This window comes from Zootoca vivipara, chromosome 8 (genome assembly GCF_965207765.1).
Source record: "Zootoca vivipara chromosome 8, rZooViv2.hap1.1, whole genome shotgun sequence".
Classification (NCBI taxonomy): Eukaryota; Metazoa; Chordata; class Lepidosauria; order Squamata; family Lacertidae; genus Zootoca; species Zootoca vivipara.
The window spans coordinates 65000616-65025527 of NC_142591.1; the positions used below are offsets into that span (position 1 = coordinate 65000616).

A 24912-nucleotide genomic window follows, 5' to 3' on the forward strand; every position below is an offset into this window, starting at 1 on the left:
AGAGGATCATATTCATTGGAACACTTATTTCAAATTTGTGGTGAGCTAGCCCTGCTGGAAGGGGCCCCGGACATCAGGCCCCGCCCTCAGCACCAATTTATCTCCCTGCTCTTCTTTAATATCTATATTGGTCGCAGGAGAGGAGAGGCAGGCCCAAAGCAAACAGAGGGGGCAGCCGCCCACTAGGCCCTACTGCCGCGTTAAATTGCGATTTTAAAAAAGCGACACCGGCCGCCCACAAGCGGCGTGCCCCGTTCCCGTTGCGTCACCATCACTTCGTTGGGTCGCCGAGCCTCCACGAGGCGCCTGTCCCGCTCCCGCCGCGCCTGCGCCGTGCGAAGAAGAATGCCCAAAGTTTGGAGCGCCCCGTGTTCGGCTACCCCTGACCGCGCGCCGTTCTCATGGCAACCGAGCTCGAGCGATAAACACTCCGGCGGGAGCCTATGAGAGGGAAGTTCCTCGGCACGCGCAGCTCAGCAGGAGGCGGCGGCCGCTTCCCCCCCCTTTTTAGCGCCTGGGAGAGGAGACACCTGCGCGCATTCCCTTCGGCAGCAGCGGAGCGGGAGGTTCGCTTCCCGCGGAGGAGCCGCCCCGGGAGGAGACCCGTTTCTTTGCCTCGGGCCCGGTGTGGGGAGTGGGGTCCCGCCGCGCAAATGGGGTGCTCCAGCAGCGCTCAAACCCAGGTCAAGGACTGCAGCCGACCGGCTCCCATGTCTCCGGACGCCAACGGGCTGCTGAAATGCGGTGAGCGCCTCTTAGGCTCCCTGCTGCTGCTGATGTTACCAATTTATTATTTCTCCTTAAAAAAAAAAGTTTCTATCCTGCCCTGACGCGGGCTCAGCACAGCTGGGGGTGGAGAGCATTTAAAACACCTGTAGTAATTAATGGTAAAAGCAGCACCTAATTTAATTCCCGCTTGATATTCGCTCCCTTTGTAATATAAATATGTTGGGGGTTATGTGGCAGCGAAACTTTTATTATATGTTCCGCTCAGTCGAGGGTTTGCGCGTCGTGCAGCAAAGGAAGCCTCTCGAGCCGTAATACGTTTGTAAGGAAGGGGCAAGAAATGTGGTTTGCCCCTCACGGAGCTATAATTCCCAGCACCCGTAGCAAACCGCAGTTCCCACAGGATCCTGTGTGTGGTTGAAATATACGGTGTGTAAGTTTTTGGGGTTTTTTAAAGGTCTTGTAATATTCTTTTCTTAGCAAGAGGCGCTCAGTAAATAGAGTTGAATCTGGTGTGGGGAAAGAAGGATTCAAATCCGTTTGGAGCCGTATTATTGTTAGGGTCACCATACCTACCTGTTCTTTTCCTGTTCTTTTGGGGTGGGAATTCCGCTTTCCTTGAGCCTACATAATAAAGTACAGTTGCTGAAGTTCTGTTTCCTTCTATACACCAGTAAAGAGGCAGGTAACAGTCCTTTGATTATCCTACGTTCTGCATTCCTTGCTCTCTTCAGATGGGAAGATACCCGTATATCCGGCATATAAAACGACTTGGCATATAAAATGACCCCCCAACTTTTCCAGTTAAAATATAGAGTTTGGGATATACTCACCGTATAAGAAATACGACCTGGCGTATAAGATGACCCCTGACTTTTGAGAAGATTTTCCTGGGTTAAAAAGTAGTCTTATACGCAGGAATATACAGTACTTTTAACCTCTAATCTGTAAGGTAGTATTCCCTACTAGTCCTACCTAGAGAAGACTCATGGAAAATAATGAACATGACTAACTTTAGGTCCCTTAATTGCACTGGGTTTATTCTGAGGAAAAAATTAGTTGAATAGAACACTAAATTTGCTCCCTCTTTTCTTGCCTACTCCCATACCTCCATTTTACTTTCTCTGTGGCTAATGGAGATAAGGAAAAGAATCAAAAGTTGGGGTGGCGGGAGCCCACCTCCCACCTTAGTTTATCTTGGCTTGTTCTAGTACTAAAACTGCCATTCTGGCAATATTCATCCTGATCCACAGAAGCTAGTCCATTTAATTGTACTTCTAAATAAGCCACTATAGGACTGTGGACCTATTTTGTAACTACCAATAAACTGCATATGGCTGTGTCATTGTTACGTAAGTTTGGCAGATATTTTGTTTTAATAACCTAGTTTACAGACCTGTGTTAAACTGGACTGCTAAGAGTTAAGAGGCATTAACTCTCCAGTATAAATTATAACCAGGCTTCAAAAAAAAAAGCTGTGCTGAAACTCTGCATAACTTGCCTGAGAATAAGTTGTATATAAATTTGCATATAAACAAATAGTGTTTACACCCAATACACACTGAGGATGTATATTGTTTCGGTTATTATTCTGTGTATACTTTCCGGTCAGCAAACCTCAGTTAACATGGTAGGACCTACTTTTAAATAAACATATCTTGGTTACACTTGCAAAAAGGTTCTCAGGCTTTCATAGTTTGTAAATAGTGCACTACTGTACAGTCATTTTTCTTCTCTATACTGTATTTTAACAACTGTGCAAATGCTGATACATGCTAGTCCTCTCAATAAAGATTTTTAAAAGTATATATTTCTTAATCAGACTTTTAACTTACCTGGTACTGCTTGATAAAATGCCACATGAAAAAGTTATGTCTAAATTTTTGTTTTAATGTCCAGTAACACAATACAGCCTTGGCATTGTGAAAACAGACCTAGGAATAAACAGCTTTTCATATTTTTGTTTGAGTCCAGATTTTATGTGTAGTATAAACATTTATGATAAAAGTTTTTGCTTCGTTTTTAAATTGGATGCTCTGATATCTCCTGGATGAAGTGGCTTGTCTGATTCCATTGCATTCAGGAGTCTGAAATGTGACACAAACTCTACTAAACAATGCAATTTCTTACAACTGGTCTAAAAATTTACTGTGGTTAACTTATCAACTTGACAGCCATTATATGCTGGCCTTGAAGGCTGTGTAGAAACTGTGACTGGTCCAGAATGGGGTGACTTTGTGGTTTGGGGGCTGCAAGTTAGGGACATATTATGCTGATTTTGTGACAAATCCACTATTCTCCAGTTTGTGGACTACATTCAATGTGTGAATAAACGACAAATGGACAAGGGCAAAGCTATAGTATAAAATTAAAAATATAACACTTCAAAAAGAGGGAAAAAAATTCTGGGGGAAATAATCAACCCTATGGTTAAAGTTGAAATTATATCCCTTTGACATTTTGGACAAATAAGGGCTTTAGCAATTAGTTACACATATGGCAAAATCTTAATGAGGCCTTCCTCTTCTTTTTAAAGGATTTACACATCTACGTAGTGGAAGGTAAGGAGGCCACTGAATATATAAAGGCATGTAACTAATTCTGCTGTACTCTTGGTGAGATCATTTTACCAGGAAACAAACGTGTCATTCGGCTGTTATAAGCTTTTTCCTGAGTTCCATTAAGGCTTCTTCACTCAAAACAGTTTTTGTAGGATGGTTTAATAAGTTGTCAAAATTAATTTGGGTGGGACACTGTGCTCGTCATTACCATTCAGACTTGTTGAGGTGGGTAACATCTATGCATACCTCTGCTTTCAGGCTACAACATGAACCTTTTTGCTTCTAAGCATCAGAACTAAATGACTTGACATGTTCATTCAATAATTCGTGAAATAGCTGCTATCATGAGATGCAAGATAACTGTGGAGGAAGGGTTATGCATTGCCTTATGTCTGTATTGTTGAAGGCCTGGTCCACTGTATTGGCTGCAGTAAAAGAACAGTAGTTTATGTGCAATAAACGACAATGATTCACATACGGAAGGAGCTCAGTAAAAGTACTTGGTTTGGAGTGGGCTTACTCCCACTGACTTTAGTACTGGGGCAGGTTTTATGCACCCCTCTGTTTTGTCCGAATTTAGATCTGGATGGGACAATTGAGCCACTCTCCGTTTTGAATTTCTTATAGTGCATTCTACGTGTTTCATTAGAAGTTATAGCTAACATGCATACCTGTACTGATAACCACCCTATCAAAAAAGAAAAAGTAGCCCTAGAGTTGTTTCTGGTGGTATAGTAATGCCACTCCTAGAAATTACTCTTTCAGATGTGCTTTTATATGGGTGGCATCAAGTTCACAGAAGAACAGTTGATTGTATGGATAAATGGGATATATAACACTTTAAAATACATGAACCTAACTATAGATTTGCTCTCAGTAATAATTTGTGGTCTTCTTTTCTATTTGCTTCATCGACATTCCTAAATTAGAGGACAACTTGCCCATCGCAGTCGAAAATGAAAGCGTTTCTGATCAGACCAAACTTGGGGCAATGGAAGAAGTGGAGCTGGGCTCGGATGGAGCAAAACTAAGCAAGGGTGTTGCTGAAGAGGAAGCAGATGTTTTGATCCCTGGAATGACCAACTGTGCCCTTTCTACCTGTCAAAGAGTCGACCCCGAAGGCACAGAGCCTCAACCAGTGGCGCCGGAAGAGAAGTTCAGCAACAGTTTGCCTGTCGCCCTTTTAGAAGCCGGTGAGCCTCGACCTGCGAAACCAGCCGAAGAGGTTGGTGAGCCTCAAGCTGCCACAGAAACTGCCAACACTTTGCCTCTGGAAACCATAGAGGACAGTCAGCTTGATCCTGTTGAATCAGCAGAGACAGACACAGCTGAGCCTGCAACTGATGAAATTGTTAGGAGTCTTGTAACGGAAATTGTGAAGGAGCTGCAAGTGGATGAAGAACAACAGACTGAGGGTAATAAGTAGTGTTATTTCAGATTGAGAAGGCCAAGTTCTGACTTGTATGCAGATTCTGCTGAGCTTAATTATTATTATTTTTTGCATGCAGGTACCCGAGGGCAAAAATCTTGCCCTGTGGGTTTGAGTTATGTGTAGCTTTGACAAATAATTAGACTAAAAGGGGCCCATCTGAATAACAGGTCAGTGCCACCAATTGTTGCCTTGTTTTGTTTCCTTGTGCTCTCATTTCATATATTTAACTTCCTCCTCCGCCCCCAGCAATCATTTATGCTAGGTGAGATGCTAACAAGAGAGTGGGTGGGAAAGCCCTGCTTTGGTGCATATTGCCAGAAGACAAATGACACAAAGGTGACTGTACTTTGATTTGGGGATGGATCTGAACATTCTGACATCAAAATAACTTGTTTCTTTTTTTATTTTATTTATTTATTAGATTTGTATACTGCCCTTCATCCAAAGATCACAGGGCGGTTCACAAGTTATTGCTAAATTCCAAATCAGTCCAGTCAAAATTATTGCGGTGTATAAGTTAACCAAAAATACAACACTATTATTGGTTTCAGTCTGCTTGTGAAGTAATAGTATTTATTTAGACTTGCTTTGCTGCATTAGATCAAGCGTTTATCTTGTCCATTATCGGTCTCCCATCACACCAGGAAAATTCCACTTTGAGATGCTGTTTGGCCCTGGCTTTTGGTAACTGTAGGTATTCTGCATCTGAACATGTCAAGAATTATACCTCGTGCTGAGTGGCTATTAGCTATGATAACCATTTCCCATGATAAATCTTTTCTGTACCACTTATGTGCAGCGGGATTTCTGCAAAATGCAGGCTGTAGGAAACAAGGTTGCATTCATTTACTGAATGGTTAGAAAAACATCAAAATCGCTTAATGCATGGGTGAATGGAAATTCTGTTTACATGGACGTACATGTATTGACACATGGAACGCTGACAGATGAAAACCATATAATAAGCTTTTGACTGAAGTTTAGTAATACAACTTAAGTTACTTATTTCACCAGCAACTTTTCTAAAAGTACACAGAGGACAATGGTAGGTGCACTTTTCTGTGGCAGATACATTTATATCAGCTGGCAAGTCCTGCATTTCTCCTGTGCTTTCAACTATTTCTTCTTTGATGTTATAAAGAACACCCAGAGCATTAGTGGGGGCTGTTCCATTATACAAATGGAACATTGTCCCATTAGCTTCAGGCAGACACCACCTGCCTGCCTGCCTTACCATCAGCCACAGGGGTGGCTTCTCCTCAGTCTGAGTATTGCCCTTTATAGAACTCTGCAAGAAGGAAGAGGATGGGGACAAAGCTGGAATTACCGTAGTGGGTTTTGCCTGTCATTGGCTCCACCTACTTTTGGCCTCTCTTGTCTTCCATTCTACCAGTTCCAAAGGGTGCCAGCCGCCCGTGCAGAACCTGCTAGGGCACTCAATACTCTTTCAGTGTTCCCTGGCTTGATCTCTATGGTTACTGTTCCAGGTGAGACAGGAGAAAAGGAGGAAACTGAGATGCACCGTGATGCAGTAAGTGAGGGCTTTGAAACAAAAGAAGAAGAAATGGGAGAAGCTACGGCAGCAACAGAGATAGGTATGTTGATGGAGGAGCAAAGGGCTAATATATTAGAAGTTTTAAATGCTGTATTCGTATTCATAACCTTTCATTGGCACCTCCTGGATGCTGCCTGCATTATTTACGGTAAATAGAGGTATTTAAACAGTGTCCTGCAGGAAATTGCTTATTTGTAAATCTGCCTAGGTTGTGTAGGATTAACTCTGAGGTGGAGAACCTGTGGTCTTCCAAATGTTGAACTTTGACTTCCTTCAGCTGCTAGCCAATCTGAGCAGTGGCCAAAGATTATGGGAACTGTAGCCTCGCAATATCTGGAGAAAACCAGGTTCCTCATCCCTGGTCTGTGTGTCTAGGTCTGCTCTAACCTCATCTAGAGCTTGTCAGCTTTTGTTTAAAAATGGCAGTAGGGACATGGAATGATGCCTTCTCCAAATGAGTTCCCGCCACGTCTTGGAAGGAAACCCCCACTAACCCAGCCAGCATGACTAGTGGTCACCGACGATGGGAGCTGCCGTCCAGAGTATCTGGAGGGCAGCAGGTTGGGGAAAGTAGAGCCTGTCTGTCTGCCACTTACCTCCTACAACCCCCTTGGAAAGCCCTCACTTCAACTGGGTTCACTTCTGGTTACAGGTAGGTAGCCGTGTTGGTCTGGATCGAAGTAAAATAAAAAAATTCCTTCAGTAGCACCTTAAAGACCAACTAAGTTTTTATTTTGGTATGAGCTTTCGTGTGCATGCACACTTCTTCAGATACCATGCACACTTCTTCGTATCTGAAGAAGTGTGCATGCACACGAAAGCTCATACCAAAATAAAAACTTAGTTGGTCTTTAAGGTGCTACTGAAGGAATTTTTTTTATTTTATTTGGGTTCACTTCTGGCATAATAGCACAGCTGTAGAGAAAAGTCCTTTGGGGAGGGGTCAGACTGTAGGGAAGCAAGCAGCAGGGCACAGTGGGTATTGTGTGAATCCTTTTGTTGTCAAAATTGGACTACCACTACCTGCTTTCGTCTACTTTCGTCTACTTTGGCCCCAAGCCATTTGAAGCAGATAAGCTAGTTAAAAATAGACTTGGAAAAGATGCACATGTGGGAAATGAGAAGCTTAAATATACACATTTAATTCCATAGTTACTATTTGCCAAACACATTCTAATAATGATCAGATTGCTACCATGGCTCTGGGATTTCCTATTCTCGGATTTCTGTTATAATAGGTGAGGAATGGGTAGGGTTTAGCTCATTTACTGGACAAAACAAAACAAAGTACAGGTTTTGACTAGAGACAAAAGTACAGGTTTTGACTAGAGACAAAAGAACAAATGAAAAGGCAGGCAAAAGGGTTCATTGCTCAGGGCAGATCTAACATTACAGCACTTTAATTTCCCTCAATCTTAATTGATGGTGGAGATTTCCTTTCTGTGAAACTGAAGGCCCCCTACTGCTTTGGAAGCCAGGGTCTGCAATTAAAAGCTCATACCACCCAGGAGAAATGCTTGATAAAATTACTGGAATTTCTTATAGTGGGAAGAGGAAGTGCCTGTGCATAAATATGCCCATGAAAAGATAGCTGTGTTTTGTCTTCCTAGCTCTCCCTCTCACACGTATATGTATTTAATAACTTGCTGTTTTGAGTCGTGCAGAATTACAAATAAGAAATAGTTGCAACCCTCCCCTCTCCCGCATTGCTCACTCTTTGAAAACTCAGATTACCAGTGTCAAGATTTCTTTTTTCCCCTTTAATTGAATCTGCTTTCTCAAACCAATTTGAAGCAAAAGATGACTCTTAGCAAGTGTGAACTTTAAATGTTTTATCATATGGCGACACTTTGCATCAGGTAGTCTTATTAGTGGTCAACAGATGCTCAGATGACTTTGTCTTGTTTTATGGACCTTTCTGCACATGCTCCTTTCAATCCTCCAGTGTGCTAAGAACTCCCGTTTGGCTTTTGTTTAGCTGTTCTGTGATGCTGGAAGTCAGTATGTATTTATGGACCACGGTGGGGAACCTCAGGGTGGGGAACATCTCCCAGGCCATACCTCTCCAGCCATGTTTTGTACCACCCTCAAGTATTTTTTGCCTTGCTGGAATGTGTCCTTCAATGGTAATAAAAACTACTTGCTAGCCTGGATTGAGGATAGAAAGGAGTATACAAGCATGTGCAGAAAGTAGCCTACTGTACAAAGGTAAAATTTATATTGCTTGCTCTGACTACTGCTTCTGGCCCGGCCTGGTATGTACCCCCTGCCCCTAATTGCCCCCAAGCGAATGCAGCCATCAGGCTGAAAAAGGTTCTCTGACAGTCATAAATTTAATAGCCAATTATTTCCAGTTAAGAAAGGATCACCATTTTCATCTGATCTGATTCTTCCCGATAATCCACTTTAAGATTCACTGCCTTGCTTGCATTGTTCTGACATGCTAAATATTAGCAGCAGAAGCTTCTTCATATGATTCATAAAGATGACTTCCTTTCAAAGAACTGTTCCTAGAATATATTTGTCTAAAAGTCATTGCCACTTTTAAAATCTTGGGTTTTGTTTTTGTTTTATATTGCAGAAGCTACAAATAATGAAGAGTGACTTGTGGCTTCTGCCTGGACTTCATCTTTGGCTGCTCAAATAATATTAGCACTGTGAGTTTTGGTATAATCTGGTTTTTTATAGAAGCTTGTATGGACTTGTCACTTCTGAGCACTAGGGGAGAAACCATTTTAATGATTTTATTTTGGGAAGTCAAGTTGCCAAGACACTGAAGAATTGCAATGTGTTGACCTTTCATGTTTGCCATAGAGTGCCTTCTGTAAACTTCCATTTAAGTGAAATCATGTGTTGCAAATCAAGAACTTCATCTACTGTATTTCAGTTTAAAAAAATTAATTGCTAGGGCAAACTGTATTGACACCATGAATTGTAGAACTGGGTGCATGGAGATTCTCCAAGCACTAGATATGAAAGGGTCTGAGGATTCTTAGGTTCTAGTAATAATGTTGCAGCCATGAGGATTTTTAACTCTACCAGTACAACTCTTAAGTGAATTTTGTTACCGAAAACAAGTATGGATATTGAAACTTAATACTGCTGCTTTGGTTCAATCTGGAAAGATGCATCAATTCATGTCTTATTTTTTAAAACTAATGAAAGTAGTCACTGCAATCCAGCACTCAGGGGATGAGAGCTAGCATGTAATTATGGCACTTTGAAAGCACAGGATAACGGTTGTCACCTGTTGACAAAACAAGCAATTCTGTACACTCTAGTAAGAAACTACTGATTAGCACAACAGCAACATACACTGTTACTGTATTGTGGTGGTAGCACTTGTGTTAAAATGAAAATGTTAAATTTTAAATCTGTAAAATTCTAATCAATTCCTGAAAACACATGTTAAAGTAAAAGTATAAACCAAATGAATTGCTGCCTCTAGTGTGCAATTATGTGTACTTCTAGAACACTTTATAAATCCCCCCAAGTGTATATGAATTCTATTTGTCTTTATAAACCTGTTATTTGATAGCAATTATGAAAAGTGAACCCTTCAGCCTTTTCAAAGAGAAACCTTGAAGTGCAAATCTTATAGCTGAGCAGGAGAAAATAATTTCACATAAAAAGCAAGAACTTTGCAGACGTTTAGTGTGATTCTATTGGTTGCATATTTTTGAGAAGTTGGGTAAACTTGAGCAGAGCTGATCTTCACCCACCTTATGTCTGAACCAGGAAACCTTTGTTTTATGTCGGGGTATACTTGATAATGGCTGGGATTTGTGCCTCATGTAGTCTATAAAATGGTAATCTTAAACACTGAAATAAAGCATTTATGAAAAATCTGCATGAAAACTGATTCTCTGTTCTAATATCTATAGGCTTCTGTATTGTGCGTTTCACATCTTTATCTTTGGAAACTAAAACCACTTGCAATACATTTTCTTTGGGAAGAAACATTGTAACTTGCATACTATCAGTGTCCATGACTTGATGGATAACTTATTTTTCTGAGGTATTTGCATGGTAAGTACTGCTGGTCCTATACTAGGATGCTCCTGAAACTCCAGCAGAGTTTGCAATCAGTATCACTTTTATTGGTTTGGGAAGTAGTCTGCTCTGTGTACTTGTTCTGCACCACGGAATAGCAATTGACAATCTTTACTCCTTTAATCTAGGTGGGTAATCAATCATGTTTCCTGGAAGGAAGGAATAGGTGCATATAAGGGTTTGAAGGTACCCATTAATTGGGCTGCCTATTTGCCTCAGGTGAGATACAAGTCCAAGGCAAGGATTCCTACAGAGGAGTCATTTACCCCACACCTTGGAGGCAAAGCAAGTTCACCCTGTCTTGGGAGGCCTGTTAAGGGGCTTTTTTAGATGGCAGTTTTTTGTAACATACCATTAGCTTTTGAAAATGCTGAACAGTGTAGTGCTGTGACAGATAATTCTATCCTTCTACTCAGGCAATACTTCTATGTAAAAGATTTAGTGTGGGGTAAGTACATGTACAAATTAAGAGCACATGTCCCATACTAAGTGCAGGTAATATGGAGTGCTCAAAAAAGCTCCTTAAATTCTTCTCACACCTGTATTCCATGCTTGGTTTGTGTAACTGGTTCCTCCAGAGGTAATTCTTAAGACTATAATATATAATTTGGCTTGGAAGTGTCACTGTGAATGACCGAATGTGATGCACCGGTACCTACTTGGCCTTCACTGCTGCCTATTTCTATGTGGTATTTTTAAGGACTAGAAGGTCCAATTTAAACACCCAGACACTTTTATTTGTGAATGAAGAAACAAGTCTACATTTTATACTTTATGCAACTGGTTTATTATGTAACACCCCCCACAACCACAATGTTAATTAAAATTAGCTACTTTTGAAGGTAATGTTATTTAAAAACACAAAACACCTCAAAAGATGCTCTCAGTATAAAATTGGCATCAACATTAGGTTGTTTAGAAAGTCAGATGGGGTCAGGACAGAAGTTCTATGACTATGTTTTTCAAAGTGGCTAAATCTAAAGTTAACATCCACCTCCAATACAATATTCCGAAAGAATCCATCATAGTCTTTCCTGCAAACATTTTTACAGGTAGGGTTGTTTCATGTAGTGCATAGCAAGAATGCTATATTGGCTTCTAAGCACTACGGAATGAATCTACGTTAATTTTTTCTATAAACTATTTCACAGTCTCCCTCAAAATACTACTTCAAGGGCCAAGATGTACCCAAGTATTCAGATCTTGAATGAGCTTCATATGTACCAAATCCTGCATAGGCTCAGAGCATTTATGGCACAGTTGAAAGGGGATGCAGGAAGAGGATCTTTGCCAGAAGAATTCATGCAGGATCCCAATCCTGAATTTGACTACATTATAAGAAGCCAGTGTCGGAACTGAATCCCTACACAAATCGTTCCTGATCCCATGGAAAGGAAATACCAAGAACAACTAAGGTGCTGGCGCATCTTGAAGAGGTCCAGTGATGGCAATAGCTTCAATCTCCACACGTGCACCCTGTAAGGAAGATGTCAAACTGCATTATAAAATCAGTGCAGGAGTCTTCTGTACCCCACAGCTTTGTGTCCATTCCAATTTAATCCTCCTTAACTCCAAGGGCCTATATTCCAATGGTGGCTTCTGTGTAATAACAATCCATTGAGGATTACACTTCATGTCTTCCAAACATGTGCTCTAGTCTATGAAAGCTAATGTCACAATAAGTCTATTGGTCTTTAAGGTGCCAAAAGACTCTTAAACTGAAATCCTAGATGCCCTTAATGGTAAAGCGACCCCTAATCATTGGGTCCAGTCGCAGACGACTCTGGGGTTGCAGCACTCATCTCGCTTTGCTGGCCGAGGGAGCCGGCGTACAGCTTCCAGGTCATGTGGCCAGCATGACTAAGCCGCTTCTGGCGAACCAGAGCAGCACACGGAAACACCCTTTACCTTCCTGCCGGAGCGGTATCTGTTTATCTACTTGCACTTTGTGCTTTTGAACTGCTAGGTTGGCAGGAGCAGGGACTGAGCAACGGGAGCTCACCCCATCGTGGGAATTCGAACCGCCGACCTTCTGATAGGCAAGCCCTAGGCTCTGTGGTTTAACCCACAGTGCCACTGCTTCCCTTACTTGAGAGTAAACCCACTCAACTCAATGGGGCTTGCTCCTCAGTCATATATAGGATTGCATTGTTAGGTTTCGCAATAAATATTGCATACTGCCTCTTTTCTGTAAATTCTCAAACTTACTGGTAAGTTAAGTATTTAAAGTCCTTGTGTCTTTAAATAATTTTAGAAGCAGTTCTATCTGCAATAAATCAGATAGAAGCTGTTTTTGTAGCAATAGAACAGCACTTACTTTTGGCAGAGCAGCAACTTGGTAAGCGGCTCGGGCTGGAAAGTTGCTCTTGAAGACTGAGTAGAATAGAAAAGATATTTCCATGATTATATTGACAGCATTAAAGATGGAGTTTTGCTTACATTTGCAGCAGCTTGCCGAGTTAGGTAAATAGATTCACCAATGATACAGTAGGCTATCTATAGTCTTGTACTATGCAACCACAAGAAGTAGAATCAGTATTATTAAGTTTTTAAGCCTTAAGACAAGAAAATGCTTGCAGATATGTGGGAAATGCCTAGTGATGCCTTACAAGAAAGAGGAATTTTCAGTAATCAAGGAGCAGAGCATTGAAATCCCACAAAGCTCTTATAATATAAAAATATTTTGAATAATTTATACAGGTTGTATAATTCAGCTGTCCTTGATATAGAGAGGCTTTGTTTGTATGTCATGGTATGTCAAGGCCAGGGGTCAAATCCAGCCCTCCAAGCCTATCAACATTTTCACTAGGCCATAATTCCTCACCAGGCCTGCTCTATGCTATCCTCTAGTGATAGTGCCTGGCTGGAATCCAACTAAGTCCTACTCAGAGTAGACATATAGAAATAATGGAACTAAGTTATGCCCATGGGCCTAGCACTGGATATAACCATTTACAAAAAAAGCAACTCGCAGACTGTTTTAACAAAAGGGCTCTCAAGAGCATGAGCATTCAAAACAGAACAATTCTCTTTCCATTCCCACTCGCCACCCCCAATCTTGATTTTCTCATTCCATTCTGTGTCGCTCTTGTCATGTCAGCTGAAGCCATCTTGGTGGAGACCACATCACTTCATGTTTTTTACAGGGCAAAACATTGTTGCTTGTACAGCTAGCGGTACACAAGTGTTAGAGCTGTAGCGGTATTTACATTGCTTGTAGATTTCATTAACATCATCAAAGTCCTTCATGTCAGCCATCAGCACAGTAGTCTTCACCACTATACATGAGAAAATGGTATTTTAAACTCCATTCCCAATTATCAAGCTTTAAAACTATAATAACAATGTTTCAGCGTGTGTTATGGATTGAGCTGGTTGCCATTCTTGAGTTCCTATACCAATAATTTAAGAACAATCACCACTTTGTAACTAAGCCAAGTTTTACTCCTTGCACCTTTTACTGAAAAGCCCATGAATCTGACCTTTGGAGAGTTTGGAAGTCGGAAAGAAGGAAACTTTGGAAGGAACTTGGAAGGGCAGATTTTAAAGGTCTATGTTTCCAGCCTATATTTCTATGCTTTACTTTGCTGCTGCATATTTTGTGATTTTAAATTTAAGCTGGGATTTTTTCACCAAAGAGTACTTGCCCCAAATTTGGATCTTGGAACCTGGGAATTCTCCTTTTATACCTTAAAAAACAAACCCAAATAACTAGTTTCCCAGGTGCAGATAGCAACTTAATGTTAAATGGTAACCAGGAGATAGTTCAGATCACTGGTACCTGTTAATTCAGAATTTCACATTAAGAATAAAGGTAATCCTTCAAAAAGAAGGTGACATACTAAGAGCTTTCAAAATCCACCAAAATGGGGGCTTAGTAAGATGTTTGTATCAACCAGAATTTTTTTTGTAAAGGGACATAGGTCATGTAAATATGAGAAGAGGGAGTGTTCTTGATTCCAATCCTGCAGATATTCACAGCAGCCCCACCTCTATCATTGTCTCTCACAAGGTAGAGATGTTTCCTATTCCTGTCTGATTCAAGGTAAGATAATTCAGAAGAAACTCATTTAGCATAGCTTTTACTCACCATTGTTATAGTCACAGCCAGCAGCTTTCAGAATTTCTCCAATATTTTGAAGGGCCTAAACACATAAAATGGGTTTGAGTCATTTATTTGGATTTGCACACCTCACCCCTAGGAGTCACAGCCGGTTACAACATATGCACCATTTAAAAACTTTTAAACAGGGTGGGAACCAGCAATTTATAATGACAAACAAAATTCAGCAAAATATTAAATCACCAAGGCCCTCATCCAGAAAGAGTTGTGCTTACAAGTCAAGTCACAACCAGCCTACGTTCCATGAATTTCAATGAAATGTAAGGAAAACTAGCTTTCTCTGCAGTGGCAACAATGTGCACAAGAACCTTGGGATTTTAGTCATTTATTTATACAAATAAGTATATACTACCTGTTGCAATCAGCCTCCAGGCAGCATGCGAGTTAAATAGATAGAACAATAAAATAGTAAAAACACCAATATTAATAAAATGCAACTGTTTAAATAAAATTGCAAATCACATAGAAATGTTTTTGCTGCAATGTCCCCTAAAGGCACATCCATGTGGCAGCTGGTTGTCACACAGGGCCAATGTCAGACCATTGGTCCATCCAGCTCAGCACTGTCAACACTGACTGGCAGTGCTTCTCTGGGATTCCAGACAGGGGCCTCTCCCAGCCCTGCAGAGAGATGCTGGGGATTGTTCCTAGGATGTTTTGCAGATGCTCTACCACTAAGCTATGGCCTTCCCCATTCCCCAAATAGGGGCCCAGAATGTGTGCTCCTACTCAGCACTGTAACCCAAAAGGGTCCTGAAAAGCGTGGGCACTCTTTCATCCAGTATCCCTCGGGTGCAGGGCACCAAGATCTTCAATGGTCCCTGGCAGCTATGTGGTTAAGTGGGACCCAGCCCCCAGAGCCCCCAGGAATGGACATGTTGAAACAGTACACCTGATCTTCTATTTTGAGCCTTGCAGACATGCCCATAAGATTTAATTTATGCTACATGAATAATGACATCAGACTCATTGTCAGCATAATAACCGTGTTTCACCTTGTTGGCTTGTTCCTTTGCTCCTCCAGGTACAAATTGTCCATTTGAGGGATCCAAGCCTAGTTGTCCTGAGATATACATGGTCCTGTCTACCAACACTGCTTGGCTAAGGTTCAGTAGTCGAGCAAAACAGAGAGAGAACAAGCGAAAGTGATTTACTTTTTTGCTATCTTAAAGTATTTTCTTTCGGTTTCCCAAAGATTTCCCATTCTTAATTTAGACATGCACTTGCTTGCTTTATTTATTTATGACATTTGCATGCAGCTCCACAACATAAATTTCTCTGGACGGATTATAATGAACAATTAAAAAAACCCAATACAAAATAAAAGAGCCATTAAACCAAAAGCAACATGAATTCAACAACAAAACAAAACATGACCTCGAAATTAAAACATTTTGATTTAATTAAAACCATGGAGGACCAGTCTACATGAGTTATTGAAAATGTCTGAATGAACAGAAAGGTCTCCAACAAGCCTAGCTTGACTTAATCCTCAACATAGAAGCATCAGTACATCACAGTCTTCTGGGTGGTAGAAAGATCTTGCTCTTCATTCTGTCCTGAAGTTAGCTACAGTATTCTAAATTCTCATGTAATATAACTTTGTCCAGCTGCTAAGAAATCCTGATCCAAAGGGAGAAAAAGCAAGGGGAGGGGGATTTTGAGGGGGGAAATGGTTTGAGGAAAGATGGATCTTCCCCCAATGCTCTGCTCAAGATTACAGCAATCTGTGAATGCTTCCCATTAAATAATAATCTAAAAATCAGGCTACAGTTACACACAACTCCACATAACATGTAGTTTTGACCCAAATGAAGTACAGTGGAACCTCGGCTTATGAACACCTTGGTTTACGAATTTTCGGGTTTACGAACGCCGCGGACCCATCTGGAACGGATTAATTCACTTTCCATTACTTTCAATGGGAAAGTTCATTTCAGTTTATAAACGCTTCAGTTTATGAACAGACTTCCAGAACCAATCACACCCATGCTTCGGGTTAGGTACGCTTCAGGTTGAGTACTCCGCGGACCCATCTGGAACGGATTAATCCACTTTCCATTACTTTCAATGGGAAAGTTCGCTTCAGTTTATAAACGCTTCAGTTTATGAACAGACTTCCGGAACCAATTGTGTTCATAAACCGAGGTACCACTGTACTAGAAACTTGCAGGTTACAACTAAGCAGCCATAAAGCTCTCTTTCCAAATCAACTCACGATGCAATCTTAGGCACACCTTACTTAGAAGTAAGTCCAATTGAATTCAGTGAGACCTTCAGTATTGGATGGAAACCAAAGAAACTAATGGTAAGTAACAAAGATATTTAAAGATACTTACACTGCAGACATACAGCCGCCAGATTAAAACACAAAGGCTGTTCGCTCAGGCCTTTGGACATTAGCATTGTTGCAGTTTACTCAAGCTTGCATTACCTACTGTCTTTATTGAATCTGGTGTATTGTGGTATTTTACAAGACCAATTGTGTTTTATGAAATGTTGTTGTTACTGGTACAGATATCCTTGTATGCTGGACAGGATATAAACAGATTCATCAAGGTAGGTTTTGCTATAGGATGATGGGTCACACAGCTTTATGGCAGTCTGGGCATTTGTCACATGCCTGTTCAGTTGGTGCCAAAAACCACTGCCACCTGGCAAACATCCAAATGGAAAGCAGCAATCTGCCGCCGACTATAAATGTGATTTAAAGTTCTCTTTTCCCCTTCTAAGGCTTAAAAGTTTCTTATTTGGTGGAACCAGTGCAGTTGCAAATATTCTAATCTAATGCTCTGCTGGTCATTCCAATTCCTACCCTACACCAATTCTAAGAACACTCAGGCTGAGTTCGGAGAACCATATCGCCACACTTTTTCAGTCAGTGACAGAAATCCACGAACCACCACAACATTATCTGTGAGTTTCAGTATATGATGGACACCCAAGAGATTATGCAAAAATCCTGTTAGCAGAAACTGAACTGGCAGTGGAGCTAGAAACAGCGAGCCAGACCTTTGCTTTCACCCACCTCAACAGCTCTTGTCCCAGCAGAGCAAATGCTAAGTTACTGAAATCTACCTTCAGGTAGGTAGCCGTATTGGTCTAACACACACACACACACACACACATATATATATATATATACACATATATATACATATATATACATATATATATATATTCAGTAGCACCTTAAGAGGTCAACTAAGTTTGTTCTTGTTATGAGCTTTCGTGTGTATGCACACTTCTTATACGAAGAACAAACTTAGTTGGTATCTAAGGTGCTACTGGACAATTTTTAATATATATATTTGAAATCTACTTTTAAACCTCAAAATACACCAATTAAAATGACTACTCTAGAAATTTAGGCTGTGTTGTTAAGCATTCCCTTGTAGTATTTTTTTCAAAGCGCTTAACTGCATCGTTTTAGCACAAATTTAATTCTAAAGGACACTGCCCTCCACATTCCCTTAACATTCAACTCAGCAAACATTGGCCTCTCCTAAATACATGGCACGCTAGCCAACTAATTTAGAACAGCAGATTGCAACACTCAATTATAAATGGGAACACCTTCAAACAGGCTAAAATGATGCAAGCCTAGCCTGGGACCAACCTTTCTCCTGTTCAGGGTAGAACATTAAAAATTAGACTAATAGTTACAAGTTGGTAAACAAAGCCAAGTGCATGCCACAAAAGGATAAAAATCTCTTCATTTGATGATCACATGGGGTTGAGCTTTTTTTCTAAGAACTTTAGAAGCCCCCCCCCTCCTTGTGCCTTAAATATTCTTCTACTTTCTACCCATTACTGCTCCTCAGCATTGTTCAGCATATGTAGATGAAACCAGCCATTAAATGTAGTGTGCTCCTATTTAGGGTTCTGCAGCATTTTCCAAGGAGCATTAAATTTATTTCCACACCCCTCCCAACAAACAGCTTTCCCCCAGTAGGTCAGCATTCCATGCTCACTGACCATATCCAGGCCGCAACCAGACCATGACATGCACACACCCCCCCACTTGCAGCCTCCTTCTTTGGCGATCATTCGTAGTCAAATAAGATTGTCTTCCATGAACATGGTTTTAATAGTGAGTCTGTAAGTGACTGTGGAGGGCAATTCTGGATCCACACGTCCTTCCACAGTGGGGACATTGGTTTCCAGGCGGGAGTTGATCACGGTGAGGGTTTGCCAAAAGTGCCTTCTTCTTAGCACGTTTCGTCCTGAGTTCGAGCGGCTTCAAAGCCCATGACACCTTTGGTAAAGGCTGCTCTTCAACTGGAGCACTCGCAAGCCAGTGTTTCCCAGTTGTCATTTTTTTAGATTTGCCTTGAGAGAGTCTTTAAACCTCTTTTGTTGACCACCAGCATCACGCTTTCCATTTTTAAGATCGGATGCAACCTCCTGCCACTGTGTGTTACAGGGGAAGGAGGCCTTCATCTGGGTCGGGATTCAGATATGGACCCAAACCTATTATTAATGGCAGACTACAACCTAGGAACGGGACCACCTCAGAGTGTGTACATTATGAACATGAGACATGTCTACAACTGGTGTCTTGCTTGATGTAAGAGAATAGCTTTACTTGCAGATGCTGAGGTATGTGCAGAACAGAAACTACAAACTAAGAAACCAAAGCTGACCACACCTCTTATTATTGGGGAAGAAAATATCTTTTGCAATATTGAGATCTCATTAAAGATTATTAACATGCCTTCTACAGGTATATCAGTTTACTCCAGACTTCGCCTTGAAGAGACTACTTGGCCTTTTTCATTTTACACTAATTAAACTTTGAGTGCAGCTAGCTTCTTCGTTAATGATTAAGAAGTCCAGTAATGGCAAACCAGCTCTTGCTCAATGGACAGATTACTACGTTTAGCGTAGGACAGCGTTTTCCATTTGAGGAGTTCAAGAAACTTTACATATACTGTATTCAGGTTTTACGACAACCTGCCTCTGTTTGACTTATTAATAAATTTGAAATGTATTAAAGCTCTTCACGTCCTTATTAAAACCATTCTAATTGAAAGGATTAGTAGCTTCCTCATCCCTCAACAGGGAGGTGGTTAAAGGGGGAAAAAAGATTGCCAGACTGAAGCGTCACCCTGAGGGAAATTTTCCAGAGGCCAGAAAAAGATATTATCATGCATTTTACAGGTTGGTAAAAGGCACTAATACGGAGCTCCACCCAAGACTACAACCGAAGTCTGAGTGAAAAATAATAATTTATTATTTATACCCCACCAATCTGGGGTATTCACGTACATGAATATAATACTTTCAACCAATTACCTTTTTGGCTGAACTCATGTTTTTAAAAGTATTACTCCTTTACACAAGCAATTGACTGATCTGGCTACAAACATGCAGACATAATATTTATTTATTATTATTATTATTATTATTTATTAATATTATAAAGCACATCTCCCCTCACATATTGGGGCATAGCAAGTTAACACAATGCACTTAAGAACCCTGGAAATTGCCTAATACCAAGACAGACTACTTGACTACTCCAAGTGACAGTGACTGTCTAGGATTTCAGGCTACAGGCCATTCCCATCACCTGATACCGGTATCTGCAGCAGGGATTGCACCTGGGCCCTTCTGCATTGGCCCACTTGATTTAAGAACGTAAGAGCCTGTTGGATCAGGCAAAAGGCCCCTCTATTTCACCATCCAAGCTGGACCCTTCTAGCAACTGGTACCCTGCCTTTGGCCATTGAGGCAGAGCATAGCCATCATGGCCAGTAGCCATTGGCAGCCTTATCCATTAATCCATCTCATCCAAGTTGGTGGGCATCACTGCCTCTCTGCAGGAAGTTTCATGGTTTAACCACCAGCTGGGTGAATAAGTGCTTGCTTCCAAACACACAGCAGTCCTTTCCAGATTTGGGGCGATTTGAAAGCCCTTTGCCGTACTTCCTGAATTTTTCACAAGCTCACTGAGCCTGTGAAACCCCCAGCAACTAACCACTGCATTCAGAGAGATATGATGCTTCTCTCTGCTCCTGGAATATTTAGCCATAGTGACTAGTGGAGGCAGTGAGAGATTTTACTTTCTTGGGTCCCATGACCACTGCAGATGACTAACCTAGACAGCATCTTAAAAAGCAGAGACATCACGTTGCCGACAAAGGTCCATATAGTTAAAGCTATGGCTCTCCCAGTAGTGATGTATGAGTCGGACACGACTAAACGACTAAACAACAACGACTAGTGGCCATTCTTGATTCCTCCAGCGAAACACCACCACCACCACCCCCGCTTCCTTTTCTAAAGCCGCTGACATCTGCTTATCTTGTGGCAGCGAGTCCCGCAGGTGAGGTGCAGTCCCCGTACAGGGGAGGAACGTTGCCCTTACCTGTAAGGACCTATGGCAGCCGGAGCCTTAGCGGTGCTGATGATCTTCTTCACTAAGGCGGCCATCGCAGCAACAAGCACCAGCTCCTCGTTCAACGGACCGCTGGACGAACGAAGCCGGCGGCTCTTTGCGCTTGAACTTTAACAGACTTAATGCCCCGCCCCCAGCTCTAAAACCACGCGGGTTTTTGCTTTTTTATACGGTCTTTTGAGTCCCTCGCCGCACACCGTACAGCCTCCTGTAGCGAAGGATCGTGGGAGATGTAGTCTTGAGGATCAAGAATAAAGAAACTGCCGCGAGGCAGAAGTGGACGCAACGTGGTCGCCTGGGCGAAGTGCAGCGCGCCGGATCCGCAGGAGAAGAGCCTGGCTGACTCCTTTTTCCTTTAAAGGCCTGCTTCATCAGCCCAGCCCAGGCAACCTTTCATGTTTGCCATAGAGTGCCTTCTGTAAACTTCCATTTAAGTGAAATCATGTGTTGCAAATCAAGAACTTCATCTACTATATTTCAGTTTTAAAAAATTAATTGCTAGGGCAAACTGTATTGACACCATGAATTGTAGAACTGGGTGCATGGAGATTCCCCAAGCGCTAGATATGAAAGGGTCTGAGCATTCTTAGGTTCTAGTAATAATGTTGCAGCCATGAGGTTTTTTAACTCTACCAGTACAACTCTTAAGTGAATTTTGTTACATAAAACAAGTATGGATATTGGAACTTAATATTGCTGCTTTGGTTCAATTTGGAAAGATGCATCAATTCATGTCTTATTTTTTAAAACTAATGAAAGTAGTCACTGCAATCCAGCACTCAGGGGATGAGAGCTAGCATGTAATTATGGCACTTTGAAAACACAGGATAACGGTTGTCACCTGTTGACAAAACAAGCAATTCTGTACACTCTAGTAAGAAACTACTGATTAGCACAACAGCAACATACACTGTTACTGTATTGTGGTGGTAGCACTTGTGTTAAAATGAAAATGTTAAATTTTAAATCTGTAAAATTCTAATCAATTCCTGAAAACACATGTTAACGTAAAATTATAAACCAAATGAATTGCTGCCTCTAGTGTGCAATTATGTGTACTTCCAGAACACTTTATAGATTCCCCCCCAAAGTGTATATGATTCTATTTGTCTTAATGAACCTGTTATTTGATAGTAATTATGAAAAGTGAACCCTTCAGTCTTTTCAAAGAGAAACCTTGAAGTGCAAATCTTATAGGTGAGCAGAAAATAATTTCACATAAAACTTTTTTTCCCCCAGACGTTTAGTGTGATTCTATTGGTTGCATATTTTTGAGAAGTTGGGTAAACTTGAGCAGAGCTGATCTTCACCCACCTTATGTCTGAACCAGGAAACCTTTGTTTTATGCCGGTGTATACTTGATAATGGTTGGGATTGGTGCCTCATGTAGTCTATAAAATGGTAATCTTAAACACTGAAATAAAGCATTTATGAAAAATCTGCATGAAAACTGATTCTCTGTTCTAATATCTATAGGCTTCTGTATTGTGTGTTTCACACCTTTATCTTTGGAAACTGAAACCGCTTGCAATACATTTTTCTTTTGTAAGGAACATGTAACTTGCATACTATCAGTGTCCATGACTTGATGGATAACTTATTTTTGTGAGGTATTAGCATGGTAAGTACTGCTGGCCCTATACTAGGATGCTCCTGAAACTTCAGCAGAGTTTGCAATCAGTATCACTTTTATTGGTTTGGGAAGTAGTCTGCTCTGTGTATTTGTTCTGCACCACGGAATACCAATTGACAATCTGTATTCCTTTAATCTAGGTGGGTAATCAATCATATCTCCTGGAAGGAAGGAATAGGTGCATATAAGGGCTTGAAGGTATCCATTAATTGGGCTGCCTATTTGCCTCAGGTGAGATACAAGTCCAAGGCAAGGATTCCTACAGAGGAGTCATTTACCCCACACCTCGGAGGCAAAGCAAGTTCACCCAGTCTTGGGAGGCCTGTTAAGGGGCTTTTTTAGATGGCAAAATTTTGTAACATACCATTAGCTTTTGAAAATGCCGAACAGTGTAGTGCTGTGACAGATAATTCTATCCTTCTACTCAGGCAATACTTCTATGTAAAAGCTTTAGTGTGGGGTATTCAGGCCAATCAAACTTCTAGGCACATAAATCTTTTGCCAACAACTTTCATAATGGCAGCACCAAGACTCTTCTGTTGCCACCAGTACATACATTATTTTCCTGCCTACAAATGGGTTAAGTGTGGTGAAGTAGTCTTCAAAGCTTGATTGCATGTTTGCAATGGAAGGGACTATCTGCCCATTTAGTCTTCAGAGTGAAATAATTATAGGAAGAAAATAGTTTATTGCCATTTTTAATGCATTTGCCTCAGTACATGTACAAATTAAGAGCACATGTCCCATACTAAGTGCAGGTAATATGGAGTGCTCCAAAAAGCTCCTTAAATTCTTCTCACACCTGTATTCCATGCTTGGTTTGTGTAACTAGTTCTTACAGAGGTAATTCTTAAGATTATAATATGTAATTTGGCTTGGAAGTGTCACTGTGAATGACGTAATTGTGATGCAGCAGTACTTACTTGGCCTTCACTGCTACCTATTTCTATGTGGTATTTTTAAGAATAGAAGGTCCAGTTTAAACACCCAAACACTTTTATTTGTGAATGAAGAAACAAGTCTACATTTTATACTTTATGCAACTGGTTTATTATGTAACACCACCCAAAACCACATTGTTAATTAAAATTAGCTACCATGGACTGCAAGAAGATCAAACTTATCCATACTGAAGGAAATCAGCCCCGAGTGCTCACTGGAAGGACAGATCCTGAAGCTGAGGCTCCAATACTGAGCTTAATAAAATACCCCTAATTACCGGTTGATGCTTTTGAATTATGGTGCTGGAGGAGACTCTTGAGAGTCCCATGGACTGCAAGAAGATCAAACCTATCCATTCTTAAGGAAATCAGCCCTGAGTGCTCACTGGAAGGACAGATCGTGAAGCTGAGGCTCCAATACTTTGGCCACCTCATGAGAAGAGAAGAATCCTTGGAAAAGACCCTGATGTTGGGAAAGATGGAGGGCACAAGGAGAAGGGGACGACAGAGTACGAGATGGTTGGACGGTGTTCTCGAAGCTACGAACATGAGTTTGACCAAACTGCGGGAGGCAGTGGAAGACAGGAGTGTCTGGCGTGCTGTGGCCAAGGGGGCACGAAGAGTCGGACACGACTAAACGACTAAACAACAACAACAACTTTTGAAGGTAATGTTATTTAAAAACACAAAACACCTCAAAAGATCCTCTCAGTATAAAATTGGCATCAACATTAGGTTGTTTAGAAAGTCAGATGGGGTCAGGACAGAGGTTCTATGACTATGTTTTTTAAAGTGGCTAAATCTAAAGTTAACATCCACCTCCAATACAATATTCCGAAAGAATCCATCATAGTCTTTCCTGCAAACATTTTTACAGGTAGGGTTGTTTCATGTAGTGCATAGCAAGAATGCTATATTGGCTTCTAAGCACTACGGAATGAATCTACGTTAATTTTTTCTATAAACTATTTCACAGTCTCCCTCAAAATACTAATTCAAGGGTCAAGATGTACCCAAGTATTCAGATCTTGAATGAGCTTCATATGTACCAAATCCTGCATAGGCTCAGAGCATTTATGGCACAGTTGAAAGGGGATGCGGGAGGAGAATCTTTGCCAGAAGAATTCATGCAGGATCCCAATCCTGAATTTGACTACATTATAAGAAGCCAGTGTCGGAACTGAATCCCTACACAAATCATTCCTGATCCCATGGAAAGGAAATACCAAGAACAACTACCAAGAACAACTAAGGTGCTGGGGCATCTTGAAGAGGTCCAGTGACTGCAATAGCTTCAATCTCCACACGTGCACCCTGTAGGGAAGATGTCAAACTGCATTATAAAATCAGTGCAGGAGTCTTCTGTACCCCACAACTTTGCGTCCATTCCAATTTAATCCTCCTTAACTCCAAGGGCCTATATTCCAATGGTGGCTTCTGTGTAATAGAAAGCACTTCCACTTGCTGGAGGGGGCACGTGCAAAA

General features: G+C 41.1%; 2 protein-coding genes across 2 annotated transcripts; one reads left to right on the top strand and one right to left on the bottom strand.

The window, feature by feature from the left end:
• The first annotated feature begins 550 nt into the window (after positions 1-550).
• Positions 551-10136, top strand: ERICH5 (glutamate rich 5). The gene is made up of 4 exons (XM_035125537.3): positions 551-744; positions 4217-4702; positions 6207-6314; positions 8856-10136. The coding sequence occupies exons 1-4, from the start codon at positions 654-656 to the stop codon at positions 8876-8878; spliced, it is 708 nt and encodes a 235-aa protein (XP_034981428.3). The 5' UTR covers positions 551-653; the 3' UTR covers positions 8879-10136.
• Positions 10137-11090: 954 nt separating this feature from the next.
• Positions 11091-20920, bottom strand: RIDA (reactive intermediate imine deaminase A). Its single transcript, XM_035125539.3, has 6 exons — positions 20824-20920; positions 15446-15551; positions 14418-14472; positions 13537-13605; positions 12645-12700; positions 11091-11803 (listed from the first exon to the last, which is right to left on the bottom strand). The coding sequence occupies exons 1-6, from the start codon at positions 20886-20888 to the stop codon at positions 11738-11740; spliced, it is 417 nt and encodes a 138-aa protein (XP_034981430.1). The 5' UTR covers positions 20889-20920; the 3' UTR covers positions 11091-11737.
• Between the last annotated feature and the right edge of the window lie 3992 nt (positions 20921-24912).

What these genes read in the sequence shown, in the direction of transcription:
- ERICH5 (XM_035125537.3), top strand. Translation starts at nt 654, where the DNA reads ATGGGGTGCTCCAGCAGCGCTCAAACCCAGGTCAAGGACTGCAGCCGA. An exon ending in CAACGGGCTGCTGAAATGCG is followed by an intron (nt 745 to 4,216) that starts GTGAGCGCCTCT and finishes TTCCTAAATTAG; the next exon opens with AGGACAACTTGCCCATCGCA. An exon ending in TACGGCAGCAACAGAGATAG is followed by an intron (nt 6,315 to 8,855) that starts GTATGTTGATGG and finishes TTTATATTGCAG; the next exon opens with AAGCTACAAATAATGAAGAG.
- RIDA (XM_035125539.3), bottom strand. Translation starts at nt 20,888, where the DNA reads ATGGCCGCCTTAGTGAAGAAGATCATCAGCACCGCTAAGGCTCCGGCT. An exon ending in TAATGAAATCTACAAGCAAT is followed by an intron (nt 12,701 to 13,536) that starts GTAAATACCGCT and finishes TATTCTACTCAG; the next exon opens with TCTTCAAGAGCAACTTTCCA. An exon ending in AAGTTGCTGCTCTGCCAAAA is followed by an intron (nt 11,804 to 12,644) that starts GTAAGTGCTGTT and finishes TCTTCCTTACAG; the next exon opens with GGTGCACGTGTGGAGATTGA.